This window comes from Theobroma cacao, chromosome 3 (genome assembly GCF_053813885.1).
Source record: "Theobroma cacao isolate CCN51 chromosome 3, ASM5381388v1, whole genome shotgun sequence".
NCBI lineage: Eukaryota > Viridiplantae > Streptophyta > Magnoliopsida > Malvales > Malvaceae > Theobroma > Theobroma cacao.
Genome location: NC_142641.1, coordinates 37,633,778 through 37,661,296, shown reverse-complemented (window position 1 = coordinate 37,661,296; position 27,519 = coordinate 37,633,778). Strand labels below are relative to the sequence as shown.

The 27,519-nt window shown below is 35.7% G+C and overlaps 7 protein-coding genes across 19 annotated transcripts; 5 read left to right on the top strand and 2 right to left on the bottom strand.

The window, feature by feature from the left end:
* Positions 1 to 1,620: 1,620 nt before the first annotated feature.
* On the top strand, positions 1,621 to 4,242 carry LOC18605357 (uncharacterized). Its single transcript, XM_007038324.3, has 3 exons — positions 1,621 to 2,276; positions 2,370 to 2,529; positions 2,640 to 4,242. The coding sequence occupies exons 1-3, from the start codon at positions 1,954 to 1,956 to the stop codon at positions 3,033 to 3,035; spliced, it is 879 nt and encodes a 292-aa protein (XP_007038386.3). The 5' UTR covers positions 1,621 to 1,953; the 3' UTR covers positions 3,036 to 4,242.
* Positions 4,099 to 5,223, bottom strand: LOC18605356 (HSP20-like chaperones superfamily protein). 2 transcript variants are annotated; one of them, XM_018118606.2, is made up of 2 exons: positions 4,814 to 5,223; positions 4,099 to 4,716 (listed from the first exon to the last, which is right to left on the bottom strand). In XM_018118606.2, exons 1-2 carry the CDS (start codon positions 5,031 to 5,033, stop codon positions 4,298 to 4,300), a joined length of 639 nt encoding a protein of 212 aa, XP_017974095.1. In that variant the 5' UTR covers positions 5,034 to 5,223; the 3' UTR covers positions 4,099 to 4,297. The 2 variants fall into 2 exon arrangements, with proteins under 2 accessions (XP_017974095.1, XP_007038384.2); XM_007038322.3 differs by having other exon boundaries at positions 4,817 to 5,217.
* Positions 5,224 to 6,183: 960 nt separating this feature from the next.
* On the top strand, positions 6,184 to 11,106 carry EYE (conserved oligomeric Golgi complex component-related / COG complex component-like protein). Its single transcript, XM_007038321.3, has 10 exons — positions 6,184 to 6,615; positions 6,939 to 7,028; positions 7,137 to 7,256; positions 7,353 to 7,454; positions 7,565 to 7,845; positions 8,254 to 8,399; positions 8,516 to 8,714; positions 9,051 to 9,711; positions 9,932 to 10,264; positions 10,693 to 11,106. The coding sequence occupies exons 1-10, from the start codon at positions 6,331 to 6,333 to the stop codon at positions 10,972 to 10,974; spliced, it is 2,499 nt and encodes an 832-aa protein (XP_007038383.3). The 5' UTR covers positions 6,184 to 6,330; the 3' UTR covers positions 10,975 to 11,106.
* Positions 10,393 to 16,506, bottom strand: LOC18605354 (LUC7 N terminus domain-containing protein). Of its 12 annotated transcripts, XR_016025180.1 has the most exons (12): positions 16,210 to 16,506; positions 15,978 to 16,106; positions 15,643 to 15,682; positions 13,563 to 13,638; positions 13,259 to 13,459; positions 12,808 to 13,020; positions 12,319 to 12,714; positions 12,161 to 12,220; positions 12,008 to 12,046; positions 11,454 to 11,551; positions 11,098 to 11,337; positions 10,393 to 10,935 (listed from the first exon to the last, which is right to left on the bottom strand). XR_016025180.1 is itself a non-coding variant. In XM_018117797.2 (8 exons), the coding sequence occupies exons 1-7, from the start codon at positions 16,250 to 16,252 to the stop codon at positions 12,361 to 12,363; spliced, it is 1,056 nt and encodes a 351-aa protein (XP_017973286.2). In that variant the 5' UTR covers positions 16,253 to 16,506; the 3' UTR covers positions 12,081 to 12,220; positions 12,319 to 12,360. The 12 variants fall into 12 exon arrangements, 3 of the variants coding, with proteins under 3 accessions (XP_017973286.2, XP_007038381.3, XP_088660428.1); XR_016025179.1 differs by having other exon boundaries at positions 11,098 to 11,341; positions 12,161 to 12,714; XR_016025177.1 differs by having other exon boundaries at positions 12,161 to 12,714.
* A 1,906-nt stretch (positions 16,507 to 18,412) lies between these two features.
* PEX11B (peroxin 11B) lies at positions 18,413 to 19,416 on the top strand. Its single transcript, XM_007038317.3, has one exon. It carries the CDS (start codon positions 18,529 to 18,531, stop codon positions 19,207 to 19,209), a length of 681 nt encoding a protein of 226 aa, XP_007038379.2. The 5' UTR covers positions 18,413 to 18,528; the 3' UTR covers positions 19,210 to 19,416.
* Positions 19,417 to 21,481: 2,065 nt separating this feature from the next.
* Positions 21,482 to 24,689, top strand: LOC18605352 (PLAC8 family protein). Its single transcript, XM_007038314.3, has 5 exons — positions 21,482 to 21,767; positions 21,922 to 22,023; positions 22,768 to 22,882; positions 23,212 to 23,477; positions 24,096 to 24,689. The coding sequence occupies exons 2-5, from the start codon at positions 21,922 to 21,924 to the stop codon at positions 24,312 to 24,314; spliced, it is 702 nt and encodes a 233-aa protein (XP_007038376.3). The 5' UTR covers positions 21,482 to 21,767; the 3' UTR covers positions 24,315 to 24,689.
* Positions 24,690 to 26,082: 1,393 nt separating this feature from the next.
* Positions 26,083 to 27,109, top strand: LOC18605351 (dynein light chain, cytoplasmic-like). Its single transcript, XM_007038313.3, has 2 exons — positions 26,083 to 26,464; positions 26,561 to 27,109. Exons 1-2 carry the CDS (start codon positions 26,165 to 26,167, stop codon positions 26,750 to 26,752), a joined length of 492 nt encoding a protein of 163 aa, XP_007038375.3. The 5' UTR covers positions 26,083 to 26,164; the 3' UTR covers positions 26,753 to 27,109.
* Positions 27,110 to 27,519: the final 410 nt, after the last annotated feature.

Here is a 27,519-nt window from a genome sequence, read left to right as displayed (position 1 = left end):
TAATCAATGGAGACTTTGGACTAGCTACTTCCTTTTCAGTGACGTACTGGTTTGTTTTCAGAGTAATGAAATATGTGCTCAGTCTGACTTTCAAAGTGGCTCAACCAAATAACTTCCCCTATTGCCATTGGGATTGGGATTGGATTTTGTCGAGTGATTTGCTTCGGCTGAAGCCCATAACGCATTTTTGGGCTTATAAATCAGGTCCATACTCATGATTTTTAAGGCATTTAAAAAAAATGTTAAAAAGGGGAATTTTCTAATATAAAAGGTAGATCTTATATGTATTAAATATAAACATAGTACAGAACAATCATTTCAGACAAGTCTTGGTGAGTTAATACCTCTAAAAAATGCTAGCAATTTGCTTTAAAAGTTATATTCGAGTTGATAATCATGTTGGATATAATTGTTTTCATGTTGATATCCATGTTAAATTCATGTTTATATTTAGAATTATTTTTCAAAGACAACTTACCGTTGTCAACATTTTGATTTGCTTTCAGAAAATTAGGATTCTCTCAATTGCATCGAGTTTTAAATTCTGTTAGCATCATGTATCATTCAAAATTGCCAACCTTTAACATCATTTAGAACCTATTTTCTTCAAAATAGAAACATTTAATATATTTTATTTTTAAACAATTAATTTTGCAAGACAAAAATACTGTAAAATGACAGTAATAAACTTGAGCTTCTCTTATGATTGAGTGTTCCAGCAAAAATAAAGATGCATTTATAAGAATGAGCAAAATCTTTTCGAATCATAAAGCTCGATTAAACTGAGGTGAGTTTGATTTTTTCAATTTGATTAAAACAGTTTTCAAGCTGTTCTGTTTTGTAAACTTGGTTATTTTGAAGCAATTAATAAAGCTTTTTTTTTTTTTCAGTAACAGGAAAATAGATGTTTTTTTTTTTTTATTGAAAGGAACATAGACGTTCTAGACTTCTAGTAAAGGTCTGGTACTCTAAAATATTTCCTGGTCACCTTGGCAAGAAAAATTATTCCAAGTACAAAGCAAGAACAGCATTTCACAGTTGAAGAACAATGATACTGTCAATTTCATTTTAAAACGGTTGTGAGTAACCTTTCCTCTTTCCTCTTTCCTCCCAAGCCACTTTCTTTTTGGAGTTCTCAATTAGAATTTAGGCCTCAATCCAATCCCAAGCTAGGCCAAGAAAAAAAAAAAGAAAATCAAATCCCACCCAGCATACCAATCTACTGTAGAATAAAGCAAAGCTCAATCTTCTAAAAGAACAAAATCCCTCTGTTTTATACACTGCAATTCACACAAACAACCTTCACTAGCAACAGGTAAAGCACACACATTTTACTTCAGGCTTCTAATTGGCAGAACTGTTTCATACTCATAGCCAGCTAGTATCTCTAAAATCATGCCCTCACTTCCATACATGACTAGAATCTGAACTACCATTTGTATAGTTGCTCGAATATGCTGTTCAAGGAGGCATCAGATGAACATTTCAAAACCAAGAGTAGCAACTTTGTTGCAATTTTGATGAGCTTTCAATTAAAAACTGTCACGTGGCAGCTCAGGAAAAGATTGTTTCTTATAAAAGCTTAACATGGAGGATGGCTAGAGGGTGTTGGATTTATGACAGAAATTCCAGCACATAATCTAGCGGTGAAAAGGTTGATTATGTGGCAATGAGAAAAGCTCTGGAGAAGGAGAGAGGCGGTGATGATTCTCTATGTAGCAATGAAGAAAAAAAAAAAAGTGGGTTTATCAACGGTTTCAATCAAATTAACATTATGTTTAGTAGTGATTTGTAGTTAGTACCATCCTCTCACAAACTGGCACCACGTAACAGAAAAGGAAGATCCCAGAACACTGACACAAATGCTAAAAATGAGGAAAAAATATTTGGAAAGAATCTGTATTCTGAAGACTAGAAATTAACATGCAAGTTGTAAAGACATAAGGAACAGAAATGCATGCTCGGTTCACGAAAACCTTCAAAGTTTCCCCACCTCTTCATTTCTTTCTCTTTTCTCTCTCAATTTTAATCAGTGGCTCCCCTAAAACAAAGCGAAGGAACCAAATAAAAAACTTTCAAAATTTCTCTAAGTTGAAGAAAACAAGGAAAGGCAACAAAAGATCATCATGTCAGGGTTCTCCTAAAGTGAAGAAAAGAAGGAAAAGCAAAACAAATTTATTTCCAAACATTTTCTCCCTTCCGAATGAGCTGATGACAGAAGTTTTAGCTCGGGTGGCTGCCTATTCATTCCACGATTTCTTCGATGTCAAGTTAAGGTGTGTTTTCTTCAGTTTCATCGATAAAGATTATTAATTATGATAATGTTCTGTTTCTTTTTGTATTCATTTGTTTGTACAATATTGTTGCAGTTGCAAGGTTTTTCATCAAATTGCTGATGATAAGTACATACTTCAACATGTGTCCCTTGAGAAGTTTCCTGTTACCCCATGGTGTTCAACTAAACAATCTTTCTTCTTAGAGAAGTGCAAAAGGAGTGGACATCCAGAAGCCTTATACAGGGAAGGAGTGGTTCGTATTAGACTTTTTTTTTTTCTTTTCATTCCCGTTGTCAACTTGCCAAGAAAATATGGGAAACTATAAGTGTTTTAATGCATATTATTATGTCTCCTCACCATCAGGTTGAACACTTCAGTTTTGCGAGGGTAGAAGAGGGACTAAACTGTCTAAATAGTGCAGCAAAAGTAGGACATCTTGGAGCGTCTTATGTGCTAGGGGTTATCCTACTCTGTACAGAGGAACCTGACCAAGAGCAAGACGGTAGAAGACTTCTAAAACTAGAAAAGTCAAAAAAAGGTGTAAGAGAAAGTCGAAAGAAACTAAATGACACGATAAGAAATATTTGGCTGAATAACTTGTTGGAAGGAAAGCCTAATTGTTGTCCAATGCGAGACCAACACAGAATAAGACGTGGGTGGCCAAGTGACAATGAGGATGATGTGGATTATGAAGCTTGTGGCTGCGACTTGGAAGTCATTTTCGTTTGTAATTTGTTACGCGGTATTCTGACATATTAACAAGTAGTCAAGAACAAGAAGCCAGCCGCAAGGAAATTCTATGGAAGGTAAAGCAGCATTGCCCTTGCATTATGCCATTATGGGAGGAAAAATGAAGGAAAATGATATTATAATTTTGGCATATAATAATTAATGTTTTCAAGTTGATATAGTTAGCTGGAATTGGCAAAACAAAGCCTGTGCAGACTCTCAAAGCTACGTTTTCTAGTTTCTACCCTGTTGCAAAGCCTTATTAGTTATAATAGTGCTTGAAGAGTTGGTTATCCTGTTCTTTAATTAACCCATTGATGCCTTTCATCCTGGAAGTTTGAATTGCCTTCATTCTCTCAGGGAAGGGTACCCTCTAATTGATGGCAAGTAAGAGTTGATACTTTGCAATACCCATAGAAAGTTTACTTTTCATTTCATGATCCATTTGTAAGCCAGCATCTGTCTAATTCAGCTTAGATTTCCTCTCTAATGTGACACAAGTGAAATTGCTTAATTAACCAACCTTTTTACTATTTGAGGAAAAACTTGTCCAACCAGTTCCAGAATTGGTGTTTTACCGTCTTCAGAGTTGTGGCTCGCGATCACTATTTGGAAAGGTAAAATCAAACGCTCATAGCTAAAGCAGTAAGCAGAGGGCACCGCTGTTGTTTAAATGAGAGCTGGCGTGGGTTGGACTGGACATGTTGCATATGGGACAGTGAATAATTCCAGCTCTACGGATTAATGACAGATTGAAGTCCTCATCATCTTCACTTTCTTTCTTTTGATAAAAGATGCATAAACTGGCTAACGCTGTTATAAAACTTTGTTGCTCAGCATGCTGGATGTACTGATACAAGAATTCTGCTGCCCCTTTACCTTGTACATTGAGTTCTCATTTCTATCTTTACCGTTGATTATGAATAATGGATTTTCGTTTCATCTCCAGGTAAATAAGAAATTACAGCGTTATTGTCTTTCCAGCTAACGATTGAAGAAACTCAATTCAAATCCATAATGCCAGTCCAGTAACTCGAATCAATCAAGATTCAACACAGATCACCACAAAATTGGAAACAGACGAACACAAAGATCCAAAAAAAGCCAGTTAAGAAGCCTTTGGTAAATTTACACCGTTTCATACTGTGAAGAATTCTTTTGCAAATTTACTTATTTTCCCAAACAAAGCTAAGTACCCAAAACCCTAAAACATATCTACTAAAACCCAAACAGGCCCGAGCCGAAAGAAAGGGTAAAAACACTTAGACGTATCCTGCACAAAGCCCAGCAAATCATTCAATTTGGACCTGAATCACATCACTCCTCTCCTCCTCCTGAATCTTTGGCACAACCACTTTAAGCACACCATTCTTCATCTCAGCCTTAATCTGATCCGTCTTGTAAATCTTCTCAGGCAGATGGATCCTGCTTGTGTATTTCCCGCCACTCTCCTCATCTTCAGATTCTTTGGCAGCCTCACCTTTGATGATCAAAGTGTTCTGCTCCACGGAGACCTTGACATCCTCCTTCCCAACGCCTGGCATGTCAATGCGAAGGTTCAAGGCGTCCTCTGTTTCCTTAGCGTCCCAGCTTCGACGGAGCCCACCCCCCATTCCACGCGAAGCCGAGAGGAATGGGTTCTCCATGAATTGGTCCATCATGTTCAGGACTTGGCTTAGGCTCCTCGTTGGAGAAAAAGGGTCAAATACATCTGCACAGGAAAAATGGAAGCCAAATTAGAGTCCAGTTTAAAGAACCAGAAAAGAAAATAAAGGAATTTGAAAGGAAAAAACAGAACGATGAACAACTACCTGAGAAGAAACCATCGCCGCGGCGAGAGAGTGAACGAACTTGGCGTCGATCATCGTTGAGGTCACGCTCGTCACCATGGTCGTCGAATTCGCGCATGGCGTTGGTGTTAAAGAGTCTGGAGGTGTATGGAGAGGTGGCGATTGGGCGTATCACGCGCATGGAGCTGGGTAGGATGTTGGAAGAGACAAGCCTCCTAAGAGCCAGGGACGAAGCCATTGCTGTTGATTTCTAAACAGAGAAATCTGAAATGCGCTTGGAGAACAAGAAGAATATTTACGAGCTAATTCTGCCTGAGGTTTTTGCTGCCTAAGAGGACGTCAATTCGTGGCTTTATAGGACTGGTGCCGGCAGCTGCTAGGGAGAAATTTCTAGAATATCTGTTATCGGATGATTCTCGAAGCACATTTCAGACATATTCTCGCAGGTCTGCTTGGCTCCCAAGAAAACTGAAATAGTATTTTGGGCTTAGGCCCATTGGAATTCTCATTTCTTCTAGAAAAGTCTCGACCGCTCGCAGCTTTCAGCTTTCTAAATGCCAATATTGTATTGGTTTCCACATGGAAAGTGAAATTGAGTAAATCCTACTGACATAGTTTATAGTAACCAATTCTTAGTTTTTTTTTCCCGACAACCAAACAAAGTTTATAAGTATATATGAGATGATGAAGAATATAGAGGAATTGGATTAATCCTGTTATAATTTTGCATTATGTAAAGATGACCAAAGTTTAATTGAGTTTGCATAGATATAGTCCTCGGAGCCATTACAAAAAAAATTAGTTTTAATATTTTTAGGTATTATTATAAAAAATAATTAATTTTAATAGTTACAAGCATTATTACAAAATATAATAGTTGTTAATAGTTTTAGTATTATTATTAAAAAATACAAATTTAGTAACTTTATGCATTTCAAAATTTAAATAATAATTATTCAAATATTATGTTATTTTGATCATCTTTTTATTTATTATTTTAAAAGTATAAAATTTGGAAATTTAAAAAATTTATATTAAAGTGTTTGCAAGTGTATTAAATTTTGTATTTTCCATATACAAGACTAAGTTTATAAATCAACACTACATTTTTAATAAAATACTTCTAGACATAACATTGCAATATAATTTTTAAGATTTTAATCCATACTTTCTTATATGTGCCAAACATATAACCTTATTTTTTTGACAATTAGTTTTTCAACAATTGCATTTTATTGGAATGTTACGGTGGTAAAATATCAATGTTAACTTAAAAGGTAAATTTTCAATTTGCATAATGGAATTTCTTTTTTCCAAAATTTGCATTTTTTATTTAATTATTATTGAACCTTCAAAACGAGGTCGTTGGAGTGTATACTTGTTCCCACGCCCCTGCTCTGCTTTAACCGGAAGGCAACTCCCATGTCGTCAGTTAGTCACCAGTTCACCATTAGAACGGCAAAGAATACTCCCCAGGAAAAGAAAAATCGTCCTCTCATGACTCGTAAGCCTTATAACTCAGCAGAAAAGAAACAATGATGCTGGATCTAGGCCCGTTTTCGGACGAGAAATTCGATCCGAAGAAATGGATTAACTCGGCGGGTAAGTCTCGGCACCCTCAGGACTCCCTCGACAAGCACATGGTGGATCTCGAGATGAAGCTCCAAATGGTCTCCGAAGAGATCGCCGCTTCGCTCGAGGAGCAGAGCGCTGCAGCCCTTCTCCGTGTTCCTCGCGCCACTCGTGACGTCCTCCGTCTCCGTGAGGACGCCGTTTCTCTCCGCATTTCCGTCGCCGGAATCCTCGACAAGCTCAAGAAGGTCTGCTCTTTTCCTTTCAGATCTTATCTCAATTAAATGTTGCATTGGATCTGGAGAAATTACCGGAAACTTGAAATGTTCCTTAATAATTGGTGGCCAAATCACAGTATATTTTTTTAATTTAAGCTGATTTAGATTCAATTCCAACAAATTACAGAAATTAAGCTTAATTTAAGTCATTTGAGTAATCTGACGCTTATATTTCTTATGTTCTAATGCTATGAAATTGAATTTAATGTTGGTTTTAAAATGAATTCATGAATTCGAAGGTGGACATTTGTTTTCTCTCAGTGATCTTGCAACTAATTGGCTATTATTTGCAGGCCGAGGGATCCTCAGCAGAGTCTATAGCTGCTCTTGCTAAAGTTGACACTGTCAAGCAGCGAATGGAAGCTGCATATGAGACACTGCAGGCGAGTATCATTGATTTTTTATCATCCTGATCTGTCACATATTCGACTTTCAAGTTCATGTTAGGGTTTCTTATAAGTATTTTGTTTTGTTTGTATCTGGAAAAACAGGATGCTGCAGGGTTAACACAATTGAGTGCAACGGTGGAGGATGTGTTTGCAAGTGGGGATCTTCCTCGTGCTGCAGAAACCTTGGCTAACATGAGGCATTGCTTGTCTGCTGTTGGGGAGGTAACTATATTTTAGTGCTATTTATATGATATTATCTGGTTTTTCATCCATAAAGTTAGATGGTTTAATGTTTATCCTTGAATTATCTGTTTCTAGGTAGCTGAATTTGCAAATATTAGGAAGCAGCTTGAGGTCCTAGAGGATAGGTTAGACACAATGGTGCAGCCTCGTCTCACAGATGCATTGTCCAATCGCAAGGTTACTGTTTTCTTTACAAGACTTTTGTTGCTTTTCGTTACTTGTGGTTCCATCATTTTATTGTTGTTAATAGATTGCTGTATACATCTCTATCTATTATGGCTGTACAGATTGATGTTGCTCAAGATTTGCGAGGAATTCTTATTCGAATTGGAAGATTCAAGTCTCTGGAGATGCACTACACAAAAGTTCACCTAAAGCCCATAAAGCAGCTCTGGGATGATTTTGACTCTAAGCAGCGAGCTAGTAAGCTTGCTAATGAGAAGAGTGAAGTTGAAAGGCTATCAATTAGTAATGACTTGCGGTCAAGTTCTCCAACAGTTTTCTTCTCAAGTTGGTTGCCAAGTTTCTATGATGAGTTGCTACTCTATCTTGAACAAGAATGGAAGTGGTATTGTTCACATTTCAATGCTCCACAGTTTGAATTCTCAAAGTGTTTTGCCATGCTTTCTTATTTTATTTTCTGGAAATTTGTGAAATACTTTAGATTTGTTTTGTCATATATGTTACCTATAATTTTCTGTAAAAGGAGTTCAGTACTCCGGAGTTTATGTTACTTGCATTTTCTGGCATATATCTCAGCAGATGATTTTTTTGTCGAAAGCTGCTTGTTCTACTTTTATTAATGGAAGAATATTTCTGAAAGAACTGATCATTAGCTAAATTCATTGCACTTTTTTGTCTTTAAAATGGGAAATTGGCAAAGATCATTGGATATTTGTGGAAATTTTGCTTTTTTCTTTTTCAAAGAAACCTAAATATGATGGAATATGAGCATTTACTAAACTCTTACCCCCAGGTGTACGGTTGCTTTTCCTGATGATTACAAGACTCTTGTCCCAAAGCTACTCATGGAGACCATGGCAGCTGTGGGTTCAAGTTTTGTTTCCCGCATAAACCTTGCTACTGGAGAGGTTGTTCCTGAAACTAAAGCACTGGCTAAAGGTAATAGTTAGCTTTCATAAGAACCTTAAATTGTTATGTGCATGTATCTGTCAGGGTCTCAGCGGAAGGGCAGCTCTTGAATATTATATTCTCACATTCCTTGTTTATGACATCAGGTATATTAGACATTCTATCTGGAGATCTGCCTAAGGGTAGTAAGATTCAGACTAAGCATCTAGAAGCCCTGATTGAACTACACAATATGACGGGAATCTATGCAAGAAATATCCAGCACTTATTTTCAGAATCTGATCTCCGAGTTTTAATGGACACACTGAAGGCAGTGTACTTTCCGTATGAATCATTCAAACAGAGGTAAGTTAGTACAAGGATAATAAAACTCAAATACCTTTTTTTGTTCTTTTTCCTTATTTCCTGATGTAGAGGCACAAATTCTACAGATCCACCTCGTTCTCTGGGTGCCCAACGGTGGAGTATAGTGTAAACTCAGCTTGTTTAATAGCAAACAAACAAATTAGGCTGTTTAGTTTCTAATCATTTTCCTCATGATCGTTTCTAGTTCAGGTTCCATTCGGCTTTTAACTTTTTCTTATAAGATGTGTCATTTCTGATTCTTGCAATTTTATCTATTTGTGTTGGATAGCAAAACTTGGTGTTCTCTTCTTTAATGAGTAACTGGATATGATCTAGGTATGGACAGATGGAGCATGCTATCCTCTCCTCTGAGATTTCTGGGGTGGATCTCAGGGGAGCTGTCACTCGTGGTGTGGGAGCCCAGGGTATTGAACTCAGTGAGACAGTTAGAAGAATGGAAGAATCTATCCCTCAAGTTATTGTACTTCTTGAGGCAGCTGTAGAGAGGTGCATCAGCTTTACCGGTGGTTCAGAGGCAGATGAGCTCATTCTTGCACTTGATGATATAATGTTACAGTACATTTCTACCCTCCAAGAAACCCTTAAGTCGCTTAGAGCTGTCTGTGGAGTGGATCACAATAATATGGGCTTCGACAAGAAGGAAGGGGCACAAAATTCAAGAAAGGTTGACTTGATCTCTAATGAGGAGGAGTGGTCAATTGTTCAGGGGGCCTTGCAGATACTCACAGTTGCAGACTGTCTAACAAGCAGGTCTTCTGTCTTTGAAGCATCATTGAGAGCGACTCTGGCTAGATTGAGCACAAGTTTGTCGGTTTCAGTATTTGGTTCAAGTTTGGATCAAAACCAGTTACACATCACAAATGATGATGGAAATGGGGAACCATCCTTGGGTGGAAGGGCTGCCTTGGATGTGGCAGCTGTTCGGCTTGTTGATGTTCCTGACAAGGCCCGGAAATTGTTTAACCTTTTAGATCAGGTATATGAAAATAAAATCTGTGCTTCCTTGTCTGTCTTCTGTTGCTCATATTTATGTTATTTTCGTGAAGCCACAGTAGCAGAAGATGCAAGGTCTTAAATCTTTTCATATCTTTGCTTTGGCTGCTGTGCTATTTCTCCCTCATGTAGAAGACTAGTTTTGCTTGCCACTGCACGCTGACTAACTTCGAAATGATGGTGATAATTTTTTTGTCATGCAGTCTAAAGATCCCCGATTTCACGCACTTCCACTTGCATCCCAAAGAGTAGCAGCATTCGCTGAAACTGTGAATGAGCTTGTTTATGATGTACTTATATCTAAAGTACGACAGCGTCTCAGTGATGTGTCTCGTTTGCCAATCTGGTCTGCAGTAGAGGAACAAAGTGCTTTTCCCCTTCCAACCTTCAGTGCATACCCTCAGTCCTATGTGACCAGTGTTGGTGAATACCTTCTTACTCTGCCCCAACAATTGGAGCCACTTGCTGAGGGCATTTCTAACAGTGACGCCAACAATGAAGAAGCTCAATTCTTTGCAACAGAATGGATGTTCAAGGTAGCAGTCTATCCTCTGAACTGTAAATTATTGAATATGTGACCTAACCATGATAGTTTCCATGCCTGGCTAGAAATCTTTAATATTAGGACAGTAACTTTTCTTTAAAATGGGGAGGGGAACAAGTGTTTAAGAAAAAGGGGGAGTTTTTTTATGAATCCTCCCAACTGCGCATTTCACATGCAATGTTGGAATTTCCACATTATCATACAATTAAGACATGTATTAACCCTATACATCCCCTTGGAAGTTCTCAATGGCCATGCCAGTTTGTGCTCTAGTATAGGCAATTGAGTGGTTGGCCTGAATATTTGAAGTTGCTCAATTTAGAGACGAAAGATGTTTGAATATACTTTGACTGAATTTTTGTTTTATGTGTACTCTATAACTAACATAATATATGTCTTTTATCACCCTGTGTTGGAAAGGTTGCTGAAGGTTCCACTGCACTATACATGGAGCAGCTCCGTGGCATCCAGTACATAACAGATCGTGGAGCACAACAACTGTCGGTTGATATCGAGTACTTGAGTAATGTGCTTTCTGCCCTTTCAATGCCAATCCCTCCAGTTCTTGCAACATTTCAAACCTGCTTTGGAACCCCTAGAGATCAGTTAAAAGACCTATTGAAGTCTGATTCTGGGAACCAGCTTGATCTTCCAACTGCAAACCTTGTGTGTAAGATACGGCGTGTCAATTTGGATCAGTAAATTTTGCTCAAAATGATTTTTGACTGTGTAATTGAATACAATTCCGTCAACATACCATAAGTGAATTACTGCGAAAAGATTTAATTCGTTATCTTACCAGTGAAAATCTTATGGTGGCCTCACCTTTCTAAATTTCTCCTGTTCTGATGTTCGAATTTACCCTCAAGTTTCCCGATTAGCGTTTCTCACATGGGACTTCATCCCTAGACACGTGCAATGGAACTTCAACGCAGTATTCGTCACCTCTTTTTTTTTTCCTCCAAGGTAAATGCAATGAAACTGCAATCATGGCTTTCTCAAAATTTACGTTCAGACCAAAGTCTAGCAGTCCCTCTATCAGCTTGTACCTTATGCACGCGGCCTCTGCCTAGGATTAAAAGGTGTGAATGGATAATAAAAATTCTCTAACAACAAAATAAAAATTGTAAAACATTATATCTGATTAAGAAGACTGATTTAGGATTTCGTAAATTTCTCGCCTTTCAGCTTTGAATAACGAGTAAACAATGCCATTTGTACTTTTTCTGGATCAATCCATTATCTTCATAGCAATGTGTGTGATTCCCGAGCTTTAAAACTTGGAAGGAAGAAAAGGAGTGACGGTTAAAAAAGGGGTTTCAAACTACAAGAACGATGCCTTCCAAACAAATTGAAAATTTGTGATCATACAAATCCATCACAAAGAACAAAAACAGGAAACCACAACTGAATCTTGTCCTTTACAAAACAATTAAACAAAAGGAAAGAATACTCTAATCCTAGTATATTGCTTAAATTTACAGTAGCACAAAAAACATGCGTGCTTAGGGTACTAAAAAACCTTCAAAACCACATATGTTTAAATGTACTTTCTCAATTTGTCTAAGATTTTCCCTGTATTATTCCACAACAGTAGCCTTTGCAAACAAATAGTAATTGATAAAAAGCCAAATAAGCATCCACAAAAAGAAAGAATAAAAATATATACATGTATAAGTATGAAGGTTAGTCAAGTATGGCATGGTGATGCTATAAATGAAATTTAATTTGTTACCTCATTATTGGAAAGAGGTCATCTTTCTCAGCAGCTTGACTATAAATAAGCATATAAAGGAAGAGGCATAAGAGACTCAAAACAATGCCCACAGAAATTTAGTCCAAACAAGATAAAAGAGTTACAATAATGTTATAATAATGTTATACCTACCTCAACCCTTTTCTTCTCTAGTAATTTTGATCAAAGGGAGTGGGTATAGTCTCAACAAAGCTGTGAGATACGAAGAGAAAAGTTTCACCCATGATGACAAAATTTAGCACGACTCCAAAAGCACATGTTTGTAAACTAGAAAAAAATAAGAGGTCTACCTCATTGGCTTTCAAAGCCAAAACATTTATGTACAGAATGCACTAATATCGTTGACCTGGACTTCTTGAGGACCTCCTGTGACTATGTCTACCAGGGGAACGTGACCTGCTGCGGTCCTTGTGCCTATCTCTGCCTCCGTCTCTTCCATTCTTGTACCTCCAATCCCTCTCTCCATCCCTACTACCTCTACCATTCCATTCTCGAGACCTTTCACGTTCCAAATCACGTTCCCTATATCGGTCCCGATCCTTGTCTCGATCACGATACTTGTCCCTGTCATCTGAATCACTTCTCCTCCTCCTACTCTCATATTCCTTCTCCCTCTGCTTTCTCCGTTCTTCAACTTCTTTCTCTCTTGCTAATCTTTCCTCTTCCCTGGCTTTCTCCTTAGCTGCCTGGAAAGTTCATTCAAGTTCTTCATTCACACTTCCACAGCAAAAGGATAAATGAACTAAAGCCCCCAATTCATTCTAGGAAGCAACACTTACCTTGAACTCAGAAATGAAATCCCGAACCATTCCATAACCAATATGTTGCTTTCCTGTAACATGGGACTGAGTCCTCTCAGCAGCATCATTAGCTACTAGAAAAGATCCGCAAACCTCACATAGAGCCATTTTTTTCTCCTGCGCAAGCATCAATACTTTATCGTTTTGAGGTTGTTGAGTCAAGGCTGTCTTCTCAGCATTAAGCACCTCCACCTATAAACAAACATCACAAAGGCCAAACTTCAAAATCTAAGAACTGCCAATGGTGATGAGTTGATATATCAGGAATGAAATGAACTACATAATCATAATTCAAGAAGCAATTAAACATAGACATAATCCCCAAGGTGATTAACGTTGTCTGTCCACGATGTGGCAACATTGGGTGATCAATATCTCATAAAACTTTTAGGATCAATAACTAATAGATAAAGGAAACTCTTATCAGTACCTTTCTCATAAGCGCCTCAGCTTCATCTACCTTTCCGGATTCACCAAGGTTTTCCACTTGTTCCAGCAAGTTTTTTATTTTTTCCTCCAACACAGATAGCTGCTCAGACTTTTCTGCAGATACTGGAGCAGGTGGCGCTGGTTCCACCTCTTGAGCAAGGCGTTCTCGTCCACGCCTAACCCTTCTGTCGAGGTCCATCACCTAGAGCAGAATAGGCATGTTATGGAATACATGAACATTAAAATTGTTATGACAAGCAACTATAAGGGATACTAGTTCGAAAAGAAAAGGCAATGGAACTCACCAATTTCTCACAAAACTGAGCCAGTTCAGCTTCAAATTTGGGCACATAAGCATCGTGTCTTGGGGACTTCTCAAAACTAAAGTCACAATTTTCAAACACCAACTTAAAACCGAAGCATAACAGTTTTATCACAGAATATGCAACGTTCAATATTGACACAATGGTTAGAAGGTCCACGATAGGATAAACCATGAACCCCCAAGGGGAGAGATGGATATGAATCCCATGGTACATTCATAAAAAATTTATGTCGATCAGAATAAGGCATGTCTGGTTTGGACAACTCAACCTCCATATAAGAGGTTCCAAAATAGCTTGTAGATAAGCTATTTGAGTAGACGAAGCAAGATAAAATATGCAATTACTTGGGGAAAATAACAACCAGCAAGTGAGCAAATGGGACAAACTAATGCAGCAGAACCAGATGCCAAAGAAGCAGCAAGAATGTAATTTAAACCAAGAGGCTTTATAGAATCCCAGAGTTTACACCTTCACCACAATAGAAGTTAAAAAAAAAAATCAACCACAAAACCCATGGAAAACAAAACAGACAGTATCTGAAAATCTCTGTTCATATTTGACCACGTTGCTCATTGTTCGAATGTCTAAAATCTTAGCAAACTACATGTATTAAAGACATCACCTGATTGAAATCAAAGAAAAGATAGCAACTGCAAAGCCCATTAAAGGAAGGATTATATCACCAATTTATTATAAGAGCTTTAGACCAAGTAATTAAAATGTTTTACCCTGCACATTATTCAACCTAAAACTTTTGGCAGCTCATAGCCATTAGCTCTATATATAACAATCCTTGCAGTGAATTTAATAGTGGCAAGGAACATTATTCCTCTTCAAAGTAAGTTATTGCTTACATCTGAGTTATAAGTTATAAAAACTTTACTGCATCTAAATTATACTTATAAAAACATGAATTACCATAATTTCTTCTCAACTGATATTACTACATATTACCATAGTAATTTCCTGTCCCCCCAAAGATAAACGGCAAAACTTTACGGCATTTTCAATCAATGTATTTGCCCTGTATTGGACTTCACTCTTGCAATAAAACAATCTCATCTTTTTAACATATCAGATGAGGTAAGGATGGAGACAGAAGGCAAAACATACCAAAGAAAATGTTTCAAAAGAGACAGTGTTTTGAGATAGGTCATAAGGGAAACGATCCAGTGCCAATAGGTAGGAAAAACTACTCTTCAAAGCGCATTACCCACCCAGTTACATAATCCAGGAATGATACCATTAATAAAACACGCAGAGAGGTAATGTTAGAAAGTTATATCCAGAATACAATCAAGGTCCTTATATTCATAAAGATATAAAAATATACATGCAATTTCATTTGTAAGTAACAGCCCCAACTATCTCTGATGGTGTCAACCACGATTGCAATGTCTTGAAGTGAGGATTGGAGTAGGATGGGAATCCAATAACAAGGAATAAATATCAATGATGTCACACACCATCTCTTACTTTGATATCAACTCATATGATTTGAATTTTCATGGCTATTACCACTCCAAAAATATATAGAATATATAGTATTTTATATTTCACTTTCTCTTGAAGAATAAAATTTAGATATTAAGCATTTTTTTGCGAGGAAAGTCACAGGTTTTACAAATGATCTGACATAAGATGTCTCAGATGCCTCATGCACAGGGCAAGAATCAATAAACTGAACTCCCAAGTAAACATCCTAGTTTGATGAGAGTTCAATAATCTCTCCCTACCCCTGCAAGGATCTGATCAAAATGTTTAGATCGGTTACCTCAAAAAGAAAAACCAGCAACACCTTAGCATACCGCGTGTAATGCATATTTAAGTTCCATCCTACACGGACATATGAAGCAGCTAACTTAATAAGGTTAATACAAGATCAACAATATTCTAAACAGATCATTTTGATTAAAGTTTACTATTACCAAGAAGGCTAAGCAAGGTTAAAAACCAAGAGAATAAGCACGGGCAATTAGATAGCTCATTGGGATACAGTTGTACAAAAACAAATTTCTTATAGCATAGAAATCCGGAAAGAATGCCCACTCAATCACACCTTTCTTTCAACTTTTGGTCATGAACTCTAGGGCATGGTCCTGATGCACAAAAAACCACCACGAAACAAAGAACAGTTATTAAAGAGTCCCATACTCTAAAAACTGACTAATATTGTAGTTAAAGCTGAGAAATAATGCAGCTAAGGAAAATTAATAATTATAACCAAAAAACTTAAAAGCTTAACCGTCTCAGCTACTATAGAACTCAATTACAGAAAAAAAAAAAAAAACTCTAATAATGTTATCAATTTCTCAAACCTACGATTTGCTTTTGCCTTTCTCGGCAACCAAAGAGCAAGTGAAAAGTTAAATCAACATAAAATTAAAAACGCACCGAGATCACTGCGAGTGTTGACGAAGAGGTCGTGAGGACAAAAGCGAACCATATAAAATCCACAAACCTCTTTATCATCCCATCGAATTTCCCTGTAACCCTTTTTCTCTTCCTCCGTTAAATTACGAGCTATAAAATTCCAAAAATAGTCAGAAATTTTTCAAAAATAAACTCATCCGAACGCAATAAATTAAACTAATCTCAGAGAAATAAAAACGATATTTCTAAATACCTGTTCCCATGAGTTCGTCAAGCAAAGCACGCTGTGCGTCCATGGCTTAGAGTTGAAAATAGCGAGAAATATTAAAGAATTTTGACGATTTTTCCCTAAATAGACCTCCTAATTTTTGCAATTGAAAATGCAAATCGAATATTAATCCTAATAAGTCAAAGGGGGAGAGGTTCAGGGTTTTCTACTAAGGAGGAGATGGAGTGGACTTTAAGGCAACTGTGAAGTGTTACCTGGGGTTCGGCCCTTTAGCTGGGATCTGGAGAGAGATAAAGAGGGAGGCAAAACGGCAATCCCAGTCGCATAAAAACGACACTAGGATGGACGTATATAAGGGGCATAGCCACATAGGGCAAACCTTCTTAATAAATGACCAGAGACTTGCCAAATTTAATAATTACGCGAAAAAACTTTGATACTATTTTTAATTTTATATCTGAGTACGTTGGTTATTATATTCTTTTTATTACTATATATTTTTTTAACATACAAAAGTGTATTGAGCTTTTAGTTATTTGGTCATTTAGCTTAAAAAGAATTTATTGTACTTTAGTTATATAATGGGAAGTTATCATGATTTTATTTTATAAATTCTATTTTATATATTTAAATTTAATTAAACTTTAAATTTTTAAATAAAAATAATAAAATACATTATTTTTCTATTCAATCAAATAAAATATCTCAATAGTTAAAATTTAAAAGAAAGAATGAGATTTATGAAACATAAGTAAACTATCTGTCATTGAATAACTTAAAGACTCAATATACTACACATGACTAGTAACAGTTTATATTCTTAATTAAAGAAAAAAATTGAGACTATGGATTCCACTAGCATTACATTCTAAATGCCAAATAGAGTGAGTAAACCACTTTGATAAGCTTTTTAATTTTTTTTTTTTATAATTGGGGAGGAGGATTCGAACCTTACTTTTTAGGTAAAGAGATTATGTACCAATCAATGAAAATAATTTATTGTACTTTGATAAGCTTTCTAATTCTTGTTATATAATCCATTAATTAAATAAAAAATTACATAATATAAGCTTATTATATTATTTAAAAAAATAATTTCATTAATTTCTTCTCATAAATCAAACTCAAAATTTAACATCTGACCAAATTTTAATCACTTAAATGTCCCTCCGGTTACTATTTAAACATGCTAATAATACAAATTAGGAAGTATAAACCTCAAGGTTTGCACCATGGTACTTGGCTGTTTAAGTGGAACTGCATTCCCCACGAATATTTTGATTTTTTTTTACTCCTAGTTAGATGTAACTGGTTCTTACTTTTCACCACTCTTTGGATGTATAATTTTTACGGGTTATCTGATCAAGCATACCAAGGCCATTTGCTCACCTTCGTTAAGAGACATAATTTGCTCCTGTTTTAGATGTGGCATAACACTAGCTTCAACGCCAGCATTGTACAAATAGATTAATGGTGGTTTTGTAGAACTAAACTTCATATTCTGGGAGCTTTGTCTCGCCCAACAACCTTTAATTAAGGCTCGTAAATAGTTCTCTTTTCTTATTAACACTTAAAGTTGAATTGAAAGCGACGATGATCGTTATTTTTTAATTTTATATCATAATTTAATTTTATTTAAAAAATAATTGATTTTTGTTTCGAATTGAATCATGAACTTAGATTCATAATTTTGTATTTATTTTTTAATTATTTTTAATGTAAAATCTTGAATTTATGAGAAATCATCTGTTGTAGGGAGACTATACCTTTTAATTTGCCTTGAGTAAAAAAATTTAATGCATGTGGCTTGTGTGCTTCACTCTATGGCCTATGCATGTTTATTGTTAATAATTGGTATTCCATACTAATAATCTTGATATTCAAGTTCAAATATTAATTCATAACATCTTTTGTACATAATTAAGATTTGTTTTGAAATGTGAATAACGACTAGAATGGTAAAAAGATTTTTTACAATATCATTAAGGACTTAATTTAGTTTTAAATTGTTATAACTTTGATATTGGTAGATAAGAAGTATTATCATATATGAAGAAGAAATTTGTCCACTTGGCAGTCCAATTGCTGGCGGTGAAGGCTTTTTTGTGCACAAGACAAACAAAATAACACAGAAAAAACTACTGGCTGTAAGGAGCTAAACAGGGTCCAACCACAAGGCAACCATTTCGGATTTCACACAATTATCCCCAAAACAAAATTTCTGTGGCTCTCCTTTATTTTTAAATGGACACTTAAAACCTGTCAAGAAACCAAACGAGCTCTTCACTGAGTTCATCATCATCAACAACAACCAAATCGATCCTTAAACCTATTACTTCAACAATGAATGACACAGTAGACAAGCTGGTCATCTTTCTAGCAAAGAGAGATGGCATTGACAAGCTTGTCAAGACCTTCCAATATGTCTCCAAGCTTGTTCACTGGCAAGTGGAAGCCACTCACCCGGATATTGCAAATAGGTTCAAGCAATGGGAGGTTGCGTCGGGTCTTAGCAGAAAAGCCTTTAGAAGTGGCAGGTTCCTTACTGGTTTCAATGCCCTGAGAAGAAACCCTGGCTCCAGTCCAACATTCAAGTTCCTAGCCGTTCTTGCTAATGCAGGAGAGATGGTCTATTTCTTTTTTGACCACTTTCTTTGGCTATCAAGAATTGGAACTTTGGATGCCAAGTTGGCAAGGAGGATGAGCTTCATATCTGCATTCGGTGAGTCTTTTGGTTATATTTTCTTCATTGTTTCAGATTTCATCATCATGAAAGAAGGGCTAGAGGCAGAGAGGAAGCTTATTGCTTTAGCGGAAGAAGATTCAAAAGATGCAAAAGTGAAGATAAGAAGCATCAGAGCTGACAGGGTGATGAGGTTGATGGCAGTGGCAGCAAACATTGCTGATTTGATTATCGCACTAGCAGATATCGAGCCCAACCCATTCTGCAACCATGCTGTGACTCTCGGTATCAGTGGACTGGTCTCAGCATGGGCTGGTTGGTACCGAAATTGGCCCTCCTAGAGGAAAATTATAGGGAAAACGATGAACAAGGTCTGGGACATGAAACTCTTTCAAAAACCTTGATGTGTAACTAGCTCGAAAATAGTGAGGATTATCGATTTTGCGTTTGTTTTGTTCTATACTTGGAAGGAGGGATGGTTTTACACTTCTACTGCTAAAATCAGCTTTATGTTTTAAAATGAAAATGATGGTACACATTTAGTGAAATATTTCTTTCATTCTCGAATTAATAAAACTAACAATCTATGTCAATAATTTGACTGCCATAGTGCCATTTGAATTATAATCAAGGTTTAGAGCTAATTGACATGAGGTTGGTAGGAACATGGGGTAGGGGAAAAAGAGTTTTTAGCTATTTCTTTTTCTTTGTTCATATTTCTTTATGGTATTACATCTTACTCTATTTATTCCTTACAAGATTATTTGAAGATCAAGACCTGTAAAGTTATGTGATGATGAAATAACAAATAAGAACAAAAAGAAAACGGAAAAATGAAATGATATCTGTAGAAAAATTTGGCAAAGAAATAATTATGCCCTCTGGTGCCTGGCCCTCTTCCATGGTACACTTCCGTGATTTGTTGTGTGAAAACCATGAGGGTCACTGGGTAAGTGCATTGCATGCCTACCAACATATGGTGTAGAGAAATTTCTCTCCATTTGGCTAGTGAATCTCTTCACACTCAAGATTAGGAACTAGTGAAATTTTGCTATTTCTAATTTCTACCATCGACAAAGGATAAGCAGGGTAACAATCACTTTCTCCACCATTAATTTCATCTCCAAACTCACATGTTTCCTATTTTTTTTTTAAAAAAAAGTAATAAGTAAATCGATGAAGAAAACCTAAATTGAAACTTTTCTTTACATAACAATGCAGTTATAATGTGATAATTACGCCTACAAATCAAACTCACATGTTGAAATCGTGACTAAACATGGAAATACATAACCTTTCTGTTTATTCATGGAAAACTAGGGAAAAAAATGCTACTTGCTTTGGACTGTTATTGTCATTACTTACATTATAAGAGCATTTTTTTTTTGTTATTTTTCTGAGAAAATAACTTTGGATTCTTAATCACGTGATTTTATCTTCTCTGTTGCTTTCATCATGGAAATCATAATTGGGAAAAAAATAAAGCCAATGCAACACTCTCTAATATGCAACAAATAATAAAAAGGCAGAAAAAGAAAAGACAAAAAAGGCATGAAACTAAGAAATGTACTACTAATCAATATTCTAGATTAAATTAACGTAAATGAGATATGGGTATGTAGGTTACTGTAGACCGGAGAGATTGCGGGTGTGCGACACCTGTTTTCTTTAATTGTTTTTTGCGAGGGAGGGTTAAAAACACGACGCCGTTTATTGCCAACTTTAGTTGCCAAAAAATTATAGAAGCTGAGTTAATTATAGTACAAGCTGTACTACATTGATTTACCGTTCTTTCCAAAATTTAGAGTATTCCACTTAAATCCGCCGTTTACTTTCCTTACCATAAAGAATAAGAATGCAGGAATCATTTTTTGTTGTCAATATCCCTCAATCTGTTTCTTCAGTCTATTATCAAAGAAATAAAAATAATCAACTCATTTAGATTTACTCATACTTCTTTTTTACTAAGTATATATAACTTTATATAAGTGGTTATTTCTGAAATCATATTATCAGGATGTCCATTTTTCATAATTTCCTTTTTATATTATCTACATCTAGGTATTAAGTTAAAATTTTTTTTCAAAAATGTATACATTTCAATTTTAATTATTCAATTCTTTTAACTTGTTTTATATAATGCTTAAAAAAGCTTTTAAATTATTTAAATTTTTTTATTTTTTATCATATGGAGTCAATTTTTTATATTTTTTTAATCAAATAAATTTTTATAATTAATATTTAATTACTTACTATTAATCAAAATGTTTATTTTTATTTTATAACAATGTGACGTTAACATGATATTGATATAAAACGTAAAAAATATAATATGATCATGTTATCATATAATATCACACATATAACGTTATTATCGATTATGACATATTAACTTGTTATGTTAGTGTCAGGTTAACTTAACATAACATATAATGATAAATAATATTTTAAATAAATAAAAAAATTAAATTTAAATTTTATTTGATTTAAAATATATAATAATTTATTTAAATAATTTAGAATTTTTTTTAAATATTATAATTTTTTTCATTTAACATATTAAACATAAATATCGCAGCAATAGCGCGGGTATCTTGCTAGTTAGTACTTTTCTGACACGTGGAAGTTTGCCGTCTTGTGTCAAAACGGCAGTCGAGCACTGCCCGGTGGATCTAAACCCACTTCTTTGCAAAATCCATGGGTCAAGCTTAGGTCGGTGGTGGCATAGAGGAAACCGTAGAGATTAGACTAGACCGGGGAATTGGAGAAGCTGGTTGACCCTGCAAGCTTTACTTCTTGTTGTACCCTATTTTCGGAAATTTTGATAATTGCCATTCTCCCTAACTTTCATATTTTGTCTTCTTTGGAAACTTCTCCGAAGATCTCGTATATTACGGAGGTTGTAAGACTTTGAATACTCATCTATCTTCTTTCTTTTCAACTCCGTAGCATTTTCTTCTTCTTGGTTTTTTTTTTTCCTCGAAAAATTTTCCAAGCACTAAAAGAGAGGAGGGTTGATGTTTTTGATTTGATATTTTGGGTGTTTGGATCAGATGGAGGACGCACAATCGAGATACGTTAAGCTGACAAAAGATCAGGCGCCTTTGGAGGATATCAGACCCGGTGAACTTAATCAGCCCATTGATGTTCCTCAGGTCTCCCTCTCTCTATTAAAAAAAAATCGGCTTTTCAATTTTTTTCCTGAGATTTTGAGTGTTTAATCTATAGAAAAATCTGGTATCTTCTTTCTGATTCGATTGTTTTAGAGAAATTTGTTGCTGTGGAATTTGAAATTGTTCGACCATGTAACTTTTTTATTTATTTCTTCGAATGCTTTAAGATTACAATTGTACCACACGGTGGTTGAAATAATATTTGAAAATATGTGAGGATAGTGGTGTAGCTATTTCTTTTAGGATGATAATTGGGTTAAAGCTTTACTTGAAGTCCAGCAAATTTGCACACGAATTATCGGCTGTTTGAAGGATTTTTTGGGGGGACATTCAGATCTGTCTGGAAGTCCTATTTTAAAAAGTTTGTGAAATGCTATAGTGGTTTTCCTTTCTGTGCCCAGGAAACATCCTTTAGCGTGTAGGTCTTTTGCATTAAGATCTTGTTCATCATGAAAATTATGAATTTGGAAGTGTTTAAGTCAAAAATAATAAATATAAGATGCCTTCCTGCCTCAATTTGAAGGTTGTTGGTTGTTTTCGATCTGGGAAAAAAAATTTTCAGATGTCTGTGCATGTTGGGATATAGCTTGACCATTCTGGTCAAAAGGTCATTTATTTATAAGAATTGAAGAATGATATAGCATGACATTTTGTGCAAAAAAGGTCTTTTTACTTATTGGGAGATGCACATTGATGTACTCACTGATATGGTGGATTGTTTTATAGTTGCATGTTCGAAAGTGCAATGAATGTGGACAGCCTTTACCTGAAAACTTTGAGCCTCCTGCTGTTGAACCTTGGACGACTGGAATTTTTGGCTGTGCTGAAGATACAGAAAGTTGTAAGTTGATGTGTCATAGTGTTTGCTTTGTCAAACTATGACTTGCCATTGTTCTTTTATGTTGTAGCTAATTGTGTAGGAATGCTTACATGCTTGTACGGATGAACAAATTTTTAAGTATCCTATTAGCTAACTGATGAGTCATTTTCTAAATCTAATCACTCAATGATTCTATACGTGTTAGTACATGTCTCTTAAGTGAAACAAAGGGAGAGCGCTTTTATTTGGCAGCCGCTGTAAGAAAATGGTTTAGTATGGCCCACCCTTATGCTACTGTTCTTTCATGAAACCATTTGTGTTTTAAATTAGCATATTGACTTGCTCTGCAGGCTGGACGGGACTGTTTTGTCCATGTGTTCTATTTGGGCGTAATATTGAGAACTTGAGAGATGATACCCCTTGGACTACACCATGCATTTGTCATGCTATTTGTGTTGAAGGTGGCATTGCATTGGCAGCTGCAACAGCAGCCTTCCATGGTATTGATCCGAAGACATCATTTCTCATTTGTGAGGGTTTGTTGTTTGCTTGGTGGATGTGTGGCATATATACTGGTCTTGCTCGGCAATCCTTACAGAAAAAGTATCATCTCAAGGTAGTATCTAAGCTTACTTTGCCCATATGCACTTATTAATAAGGCAAAACAAATACAACCTTTAAGTATAGAATATCCAGCTTAAGTAGTTGCACAGATAATACTTGTTGCTTGTATAGCTTTCACATGGTAGAATATTTTAATCAAATAAGCATTTGTATTATTGCAAAATATAGTATTAGTAGAATAATAGGGTCCAAGTCCTACTAAACATTATGTTTATGATTGACGTATTAGCTTATATCCATAGAAGTAAATTCAAAAAATTAAAGTTTGCCTGAAGCTCAATCTATCAATTTGAACCTTTTGAGACTTCTTATTGGTGAATTCTATCATTTGTAATTTAGTACTGATTATTCTTTGCATCTTACCAGATTAAACATGCAGCTTAGTCTGTTGTGTATTTTTGGCATGAAGCAAATCCTCCATTACATATGTTGGTCCTTATGCAAATTAATTAGAAAGTCATGCCTGAAAATTTAGTTGACTTTTGAATTTTCAATGTGTCTATTAATCTATATACCTGTACCGAAAATGAATTTTTCCCAAAAATCCTGGGTTTTGGAAGTAAAGAGATTCTACTTCATTAGTTGACGGACTTCCATTTGTTAACTGCAGAACTCACCGTGTGATCCATGCATGGTGCACTGCTGCATGCACTGGTGTGCTTTATGCCAGGAGCATAGAGAGATGAAGGGACGTCTGTCAGACAACTTTGTCATGCCAATGACTATTGTCAACCCTCCCCCTGTTCAAGAAATGAACTCTGCCAGTGAAAACCATGATTCAACACCACCCTCCGGAACTAGCACCAACTTGGAGATGCAGGCGCTGTAAGATCCGTCATTAATCGAACAAAAGCCATTTTGGTGAATGATTTTCGTCTCGGAGTGGTCTTATTTTCATGTTCTTGCCTTGTTTCTCAGTAGAATTGGCTAGCCTTCACACCCGAACTCCTCCATGCTCCCTTGCATACGCTCATGTTGGCACTTGGAGAGATGCTTTACTTAATTCTCTGATCCGTGAGGCTTTTTATTAGATATACAGATATGGTCACTTCAACTTTCATTGCTTCATTGTACAGGTGGTGCAATTTTATTTTATAAAAAGGTACTCCCATACGATCCATGATGATTTGTTGTCAACTGCCAACCACCCCTTTGAACGAGAATGTAGGCTGTCTCACCTTTGATGTCTTTATTATTGTTGCCATTTTAGTCGTGTTATGGTTACTGAAGTGACGCAAGTAGATCAAACGTCAACCAATTGAAGCTAAACTTTTCTGGAAATTCAATGGAAACAGTAAAAAGAGAAAACAAAGAAGAAGAGAAAAGAGACGTTCAAAGCAGTGGAAAAATAATTGGCAAAAAGCACAAATTCATTTCTAATTTCAGTATTTAAACTTTCACAATATCAACGTTTCCTAATAAACCGGATCGAAAAAGAAAATTTCACACTAACCAAAACACAGCTCAACGGTAATATAAACCAGACAAGCCACCTTGAAACAGAAAATGAAAAGTAGACTAAAACGGCGCCCCAAGGTGCGTATAAGACTCAGCTAAAATAAATCAAAACAAAACGACATGAGCAATATCATTTTGAATACAACAGGCTTAAAAGCTAAAACGATGGCGTATTTTGACTGGATAAGCTGGTGGCGTGGGCGTGATAATTTTTCTACTCAGTTTGGAACAGTAGAAAATATTCCCTTCTTCTTTCACCTCCATAATATCAGATAGGCGTAATACTTAAAAAGTTTTTGTTTTTATTTAAAAAATGTAAATAAATTTTTATTTATTTATTATCATTAATTAAAAATTTATATTTTTATTTCAAATCAAAATAAATATTTAAATTTTAATTTTTAAGTAAATAAATTTTTATATTTAATAGTTAATTTAGTCAAATATCATATATAAATATAATATTTATCACCTTTCAAACAATATTATGTTAATCTTTCATAAAATAAACTAATAAGTAATTGATTGATTAATGATAATTAATTATAAATATTTATTTAATTTAAAATAAAATATAAAAAATTAATTAGATATAATAAAAAAGAAAAAATTATTTAAATTTTTTTATATTATATATATTAAATATTAACTCACACAACTTGTATTAATTACACGTCATGGAAATGTTTAAACAAAATTGACGTGAAGGTTAGCATTTTCCATCTAAGCCGGTGGCGGTCGGCTCCTCCTTTTCTGATTGTATACAATAACGGTAATTCAATGCGTAAATAATCGTAGAAATGGGCAATCGGCACCCCACAAACAAATAATTGATCCAATAATGCCTGACTCTTTTCTCAAAGTTCCAAAAGCCTGAAACTTGTAATCCCTACCTACGGGCCTAGTCCCTATTATTATATCTGTAGTCTGCAGTTGTACCTGATCGTATCTTTTCTCTACCATTTCAATCTTTCTATCTACTATAATTCTCTAGTTTTTCAATTATTTTGCTTGAAAATTCAAAATAACAATTTAAAAAACACTGTTGTTTGTCTCTTTTTAAGTCAAAAGAAGCAAATGCCACCAGTGCTGGTCAAAGTTAGCTAAAAGTTCAAACTTCGAAACCTTTTCTGCTACCAACTTCGCACGCCCTTTTATTCCAGCAAAACCTTTATCTTTTTCCTTTTTTTTCTTTTTTGTTCTCAAATTTCAGTTCAGTGAATGGAGAGACAACGCTCAGATAATGGAAGAAGAAATAGACAGCCAAAAGCCAAAGATTCTTCGCAATGCAGAATCCAGCGCGCTTCATCCCTGCCCCCGATTGCAAGAGCTCCACCTCCTCCAGCCAACGAGCTGAAGCTTGCAGCGATAGCTATTAATTTGAACGTTCGGCTGAGATCCGCTGACATGCCTCTGACAATGCAAGAGCGAGCTATCCGGCGAGCCAGAGCTCTCGTAGACGCCAACCAAGATAAAAACAAACGACCCAATCCTACGCAGCTCGCAATGTGCCTTAAGAAGGTAACCCAAAATCTTGCCTATTTGGTTCTCAAAAGTTTTTTTCTTTTCAATTTTTTTAGAGTATTTAACTTTGAGGCTTGAAAAAAATTGATGCAGGAATTTGATGCATTGTATGGACCAGCATGGCATTGCATTGTGGGGAAGAGCTTTGGGTCGTTTGTGACACACGCGAGTGGAGGGTTCTTGTATTTCTCTGTGGACAAGCTCTGTTTTCTTCTCTTCAAGACGGAGGTCCAACCGGTTGTTAAACCTCCTACATTGCCTAGATTAAAAATTAGTAATGCCTAATGTTTTCGGTAGAGAATGAATGGGATCTTTGATTTCATCGTAAATGGAGGATGGCTTTACTCTATAATGGCGTTCTTCCCCAGCTCCTCAAGTATATTGTGGAGTGAAAATGCTGTCTGTGTCATTCAGCATTTTCTTAGAAAGGCTAAAGATGAAACTTGGTGAAAGTTTTCAGCGCATTTGGCGTGATTTTATGTAAGGATTCTTTTACATTCCTGTTCATCTTTTCAGTTTATGCAAAGCTATCTTAGGCTTCAATACACTAAAATTTGGATATGGAACCTGCACAACTGATTTGGGCTAGTTTCATCTCTTTGCACATTGAGGTAAAAAAGCATGGCTGTTAACTTGAGTTTCCTTTTAATTTTGAAGCTTTCATTTTTTTTTTTGATAAATATTATTCCCCACTTTAGCTGTTAATATTTTTACAAATTCCCAATTGCATGACCATGTTTTAGCCAAAATTCGGAAATGAAAAAAGGAAAAGAAAAAGAGAAATTGATGACAAACAGAGAATGAGACCAGACCTACATGATGTACGAAGCACAGTCCGCTGTGCCCTTTTTCAGTTTCAGATCAAAGAAAATAAAAAGGCACCAAACACGAACAGTGGGACAAAGGCAGAATACAACTATTATACTGTTGGCGCCTAGGTTTCACTCTCTCTCTCTCTCTCTCTCTCTTATTGAACTTTGGCTGGGTTAGGTTTTTGCTGGAAGCCAGCATGATATAATCCCTAAAGGACCTCAGACAGCCTTAATCCGACC

Excerpts from the sequence above, each read along its gene's own strand:
- LOC18605357 (XM_007038324.3), top strand. The coding sequence starts at position 1,954 with ATGCATGCTCGGTTCACGAAAACCTTCAAAGTTTCCCCACCTCTTCAT. Across the intron at positions 2,277-2,369 it reads TTCTTCGATGTCAAGTTAAG|TTGCAAGGTTTTTCATCAAA; the intron begins GTGTGTTTTCTT and ends ATATTGTTGCAG. Across the intron at positions 2,530-2,639 it reads CCTTATACAGGGAAGGAGTG|GTTGAACACTTCAGTTTTGC; the intron begins GTTCGTATTAGA and ends CCTCACCATCAG.
- LOC18605356 (XM_018118606.2), bottom strand. The coding sequence starts at position 5,033 with ATGGCTTCGTCCCTGGCTCTTAGGAGGCTTGTCTCTTCCAACATCCTA. Across the intron at positions 4,717-4,813 it reads CGATGGTTTCTTCTCAGGTA|ATGTATTTGACCCTTTTTCT; the intron begins GTTGTTCATCGT and ends TTTCCTGTGCAG.
- EYE (XM_007038321.3), top strand. The coding sequence starts at position 6,331 with ATGATGCTGGATCTAGGCCCGTTTTCGGACGAGAAATTCGATCCGAAG. Across the intron at positions 7,257-7,352 it reads GCTTGTCTGCTGTTGGGGAG|GTAGCTGAATTTGCAAATAT; the intron begins GTAACTATATTT and ends ATCTGTTTCTAG. Across the intron at positions 8,400-8,515 it reads AACTAAAGCACTGGCTAAAG|GTATATTAGACATTCTATCT; the intron begins GTAATAGTTAGC and ends TTATGACATCAG.
- LOC18605354 (XM_007038319.3), bottom strand. The coding sequence starts at position 16,252 with ATGGACGCACAGCGTGCTTTGCTTGACGAACTCATGGGAACAG. Across the intron at positions 15,683-15,977 it reads CAACACTCGCAGTGATCTCG|GACCATGCCCTAGAGTTCAT; the intron begins GTGCGTTTTTAA and ends TTTGTGCATCAG. Across the intron at positions 12,715-12,807 it reads ATTTCATTTCTGAGTTCAAG|GCAGCTAAGGAGAAAGCCAG; the intron begins GTAAGTGTTGCT and ends TGAACTTTCCAG.
- PEX11B (XM_007038317.3), top strand. The coding sequence starts at position 18,529 with ATGAATGACACAGTAGACAAGCTGGTCATCTTTCTAGCAAAGAGAGAT.
- LOC18605352 (XM_007038314.3), top strand. The coding sequence starts at position 21,922 with ATGGAGGACGCACAATCGAGATACGTTAAGCTGACAAAAGATCAGGCG. Across the intron at positions 22,883-23,211 it reads TGCTGAAGATACAGAAAGTT|GCTGGACGGGACTGTTTTGT; the intron begins GTAAGTTGATGT and ends CTTGCTCTGCAG. Across the intron at positions 23,478-24,095 it reads AGAAAAAGTATCATCTCAAG|AACTCACCGTGTGATCCATG; the intron begins GTAGTATCTAAG and ends TGTTAACTGCAG.
- LOC18605351 (XM_007038313.3), top strand. The coding sequence starts at position 26,165 with ATGGAGAGACAACGCTCAGATAATGGAAGAAGAAATAGACAGCCAAAA. Across the intron at positions 26,465-26,560 it reads TCGCAATGTGCCTTAAGAAG|GAATTTGATGCATTGTATGG; the intron begins GTAACCCAAAAT and ends AAATTGATGCAG.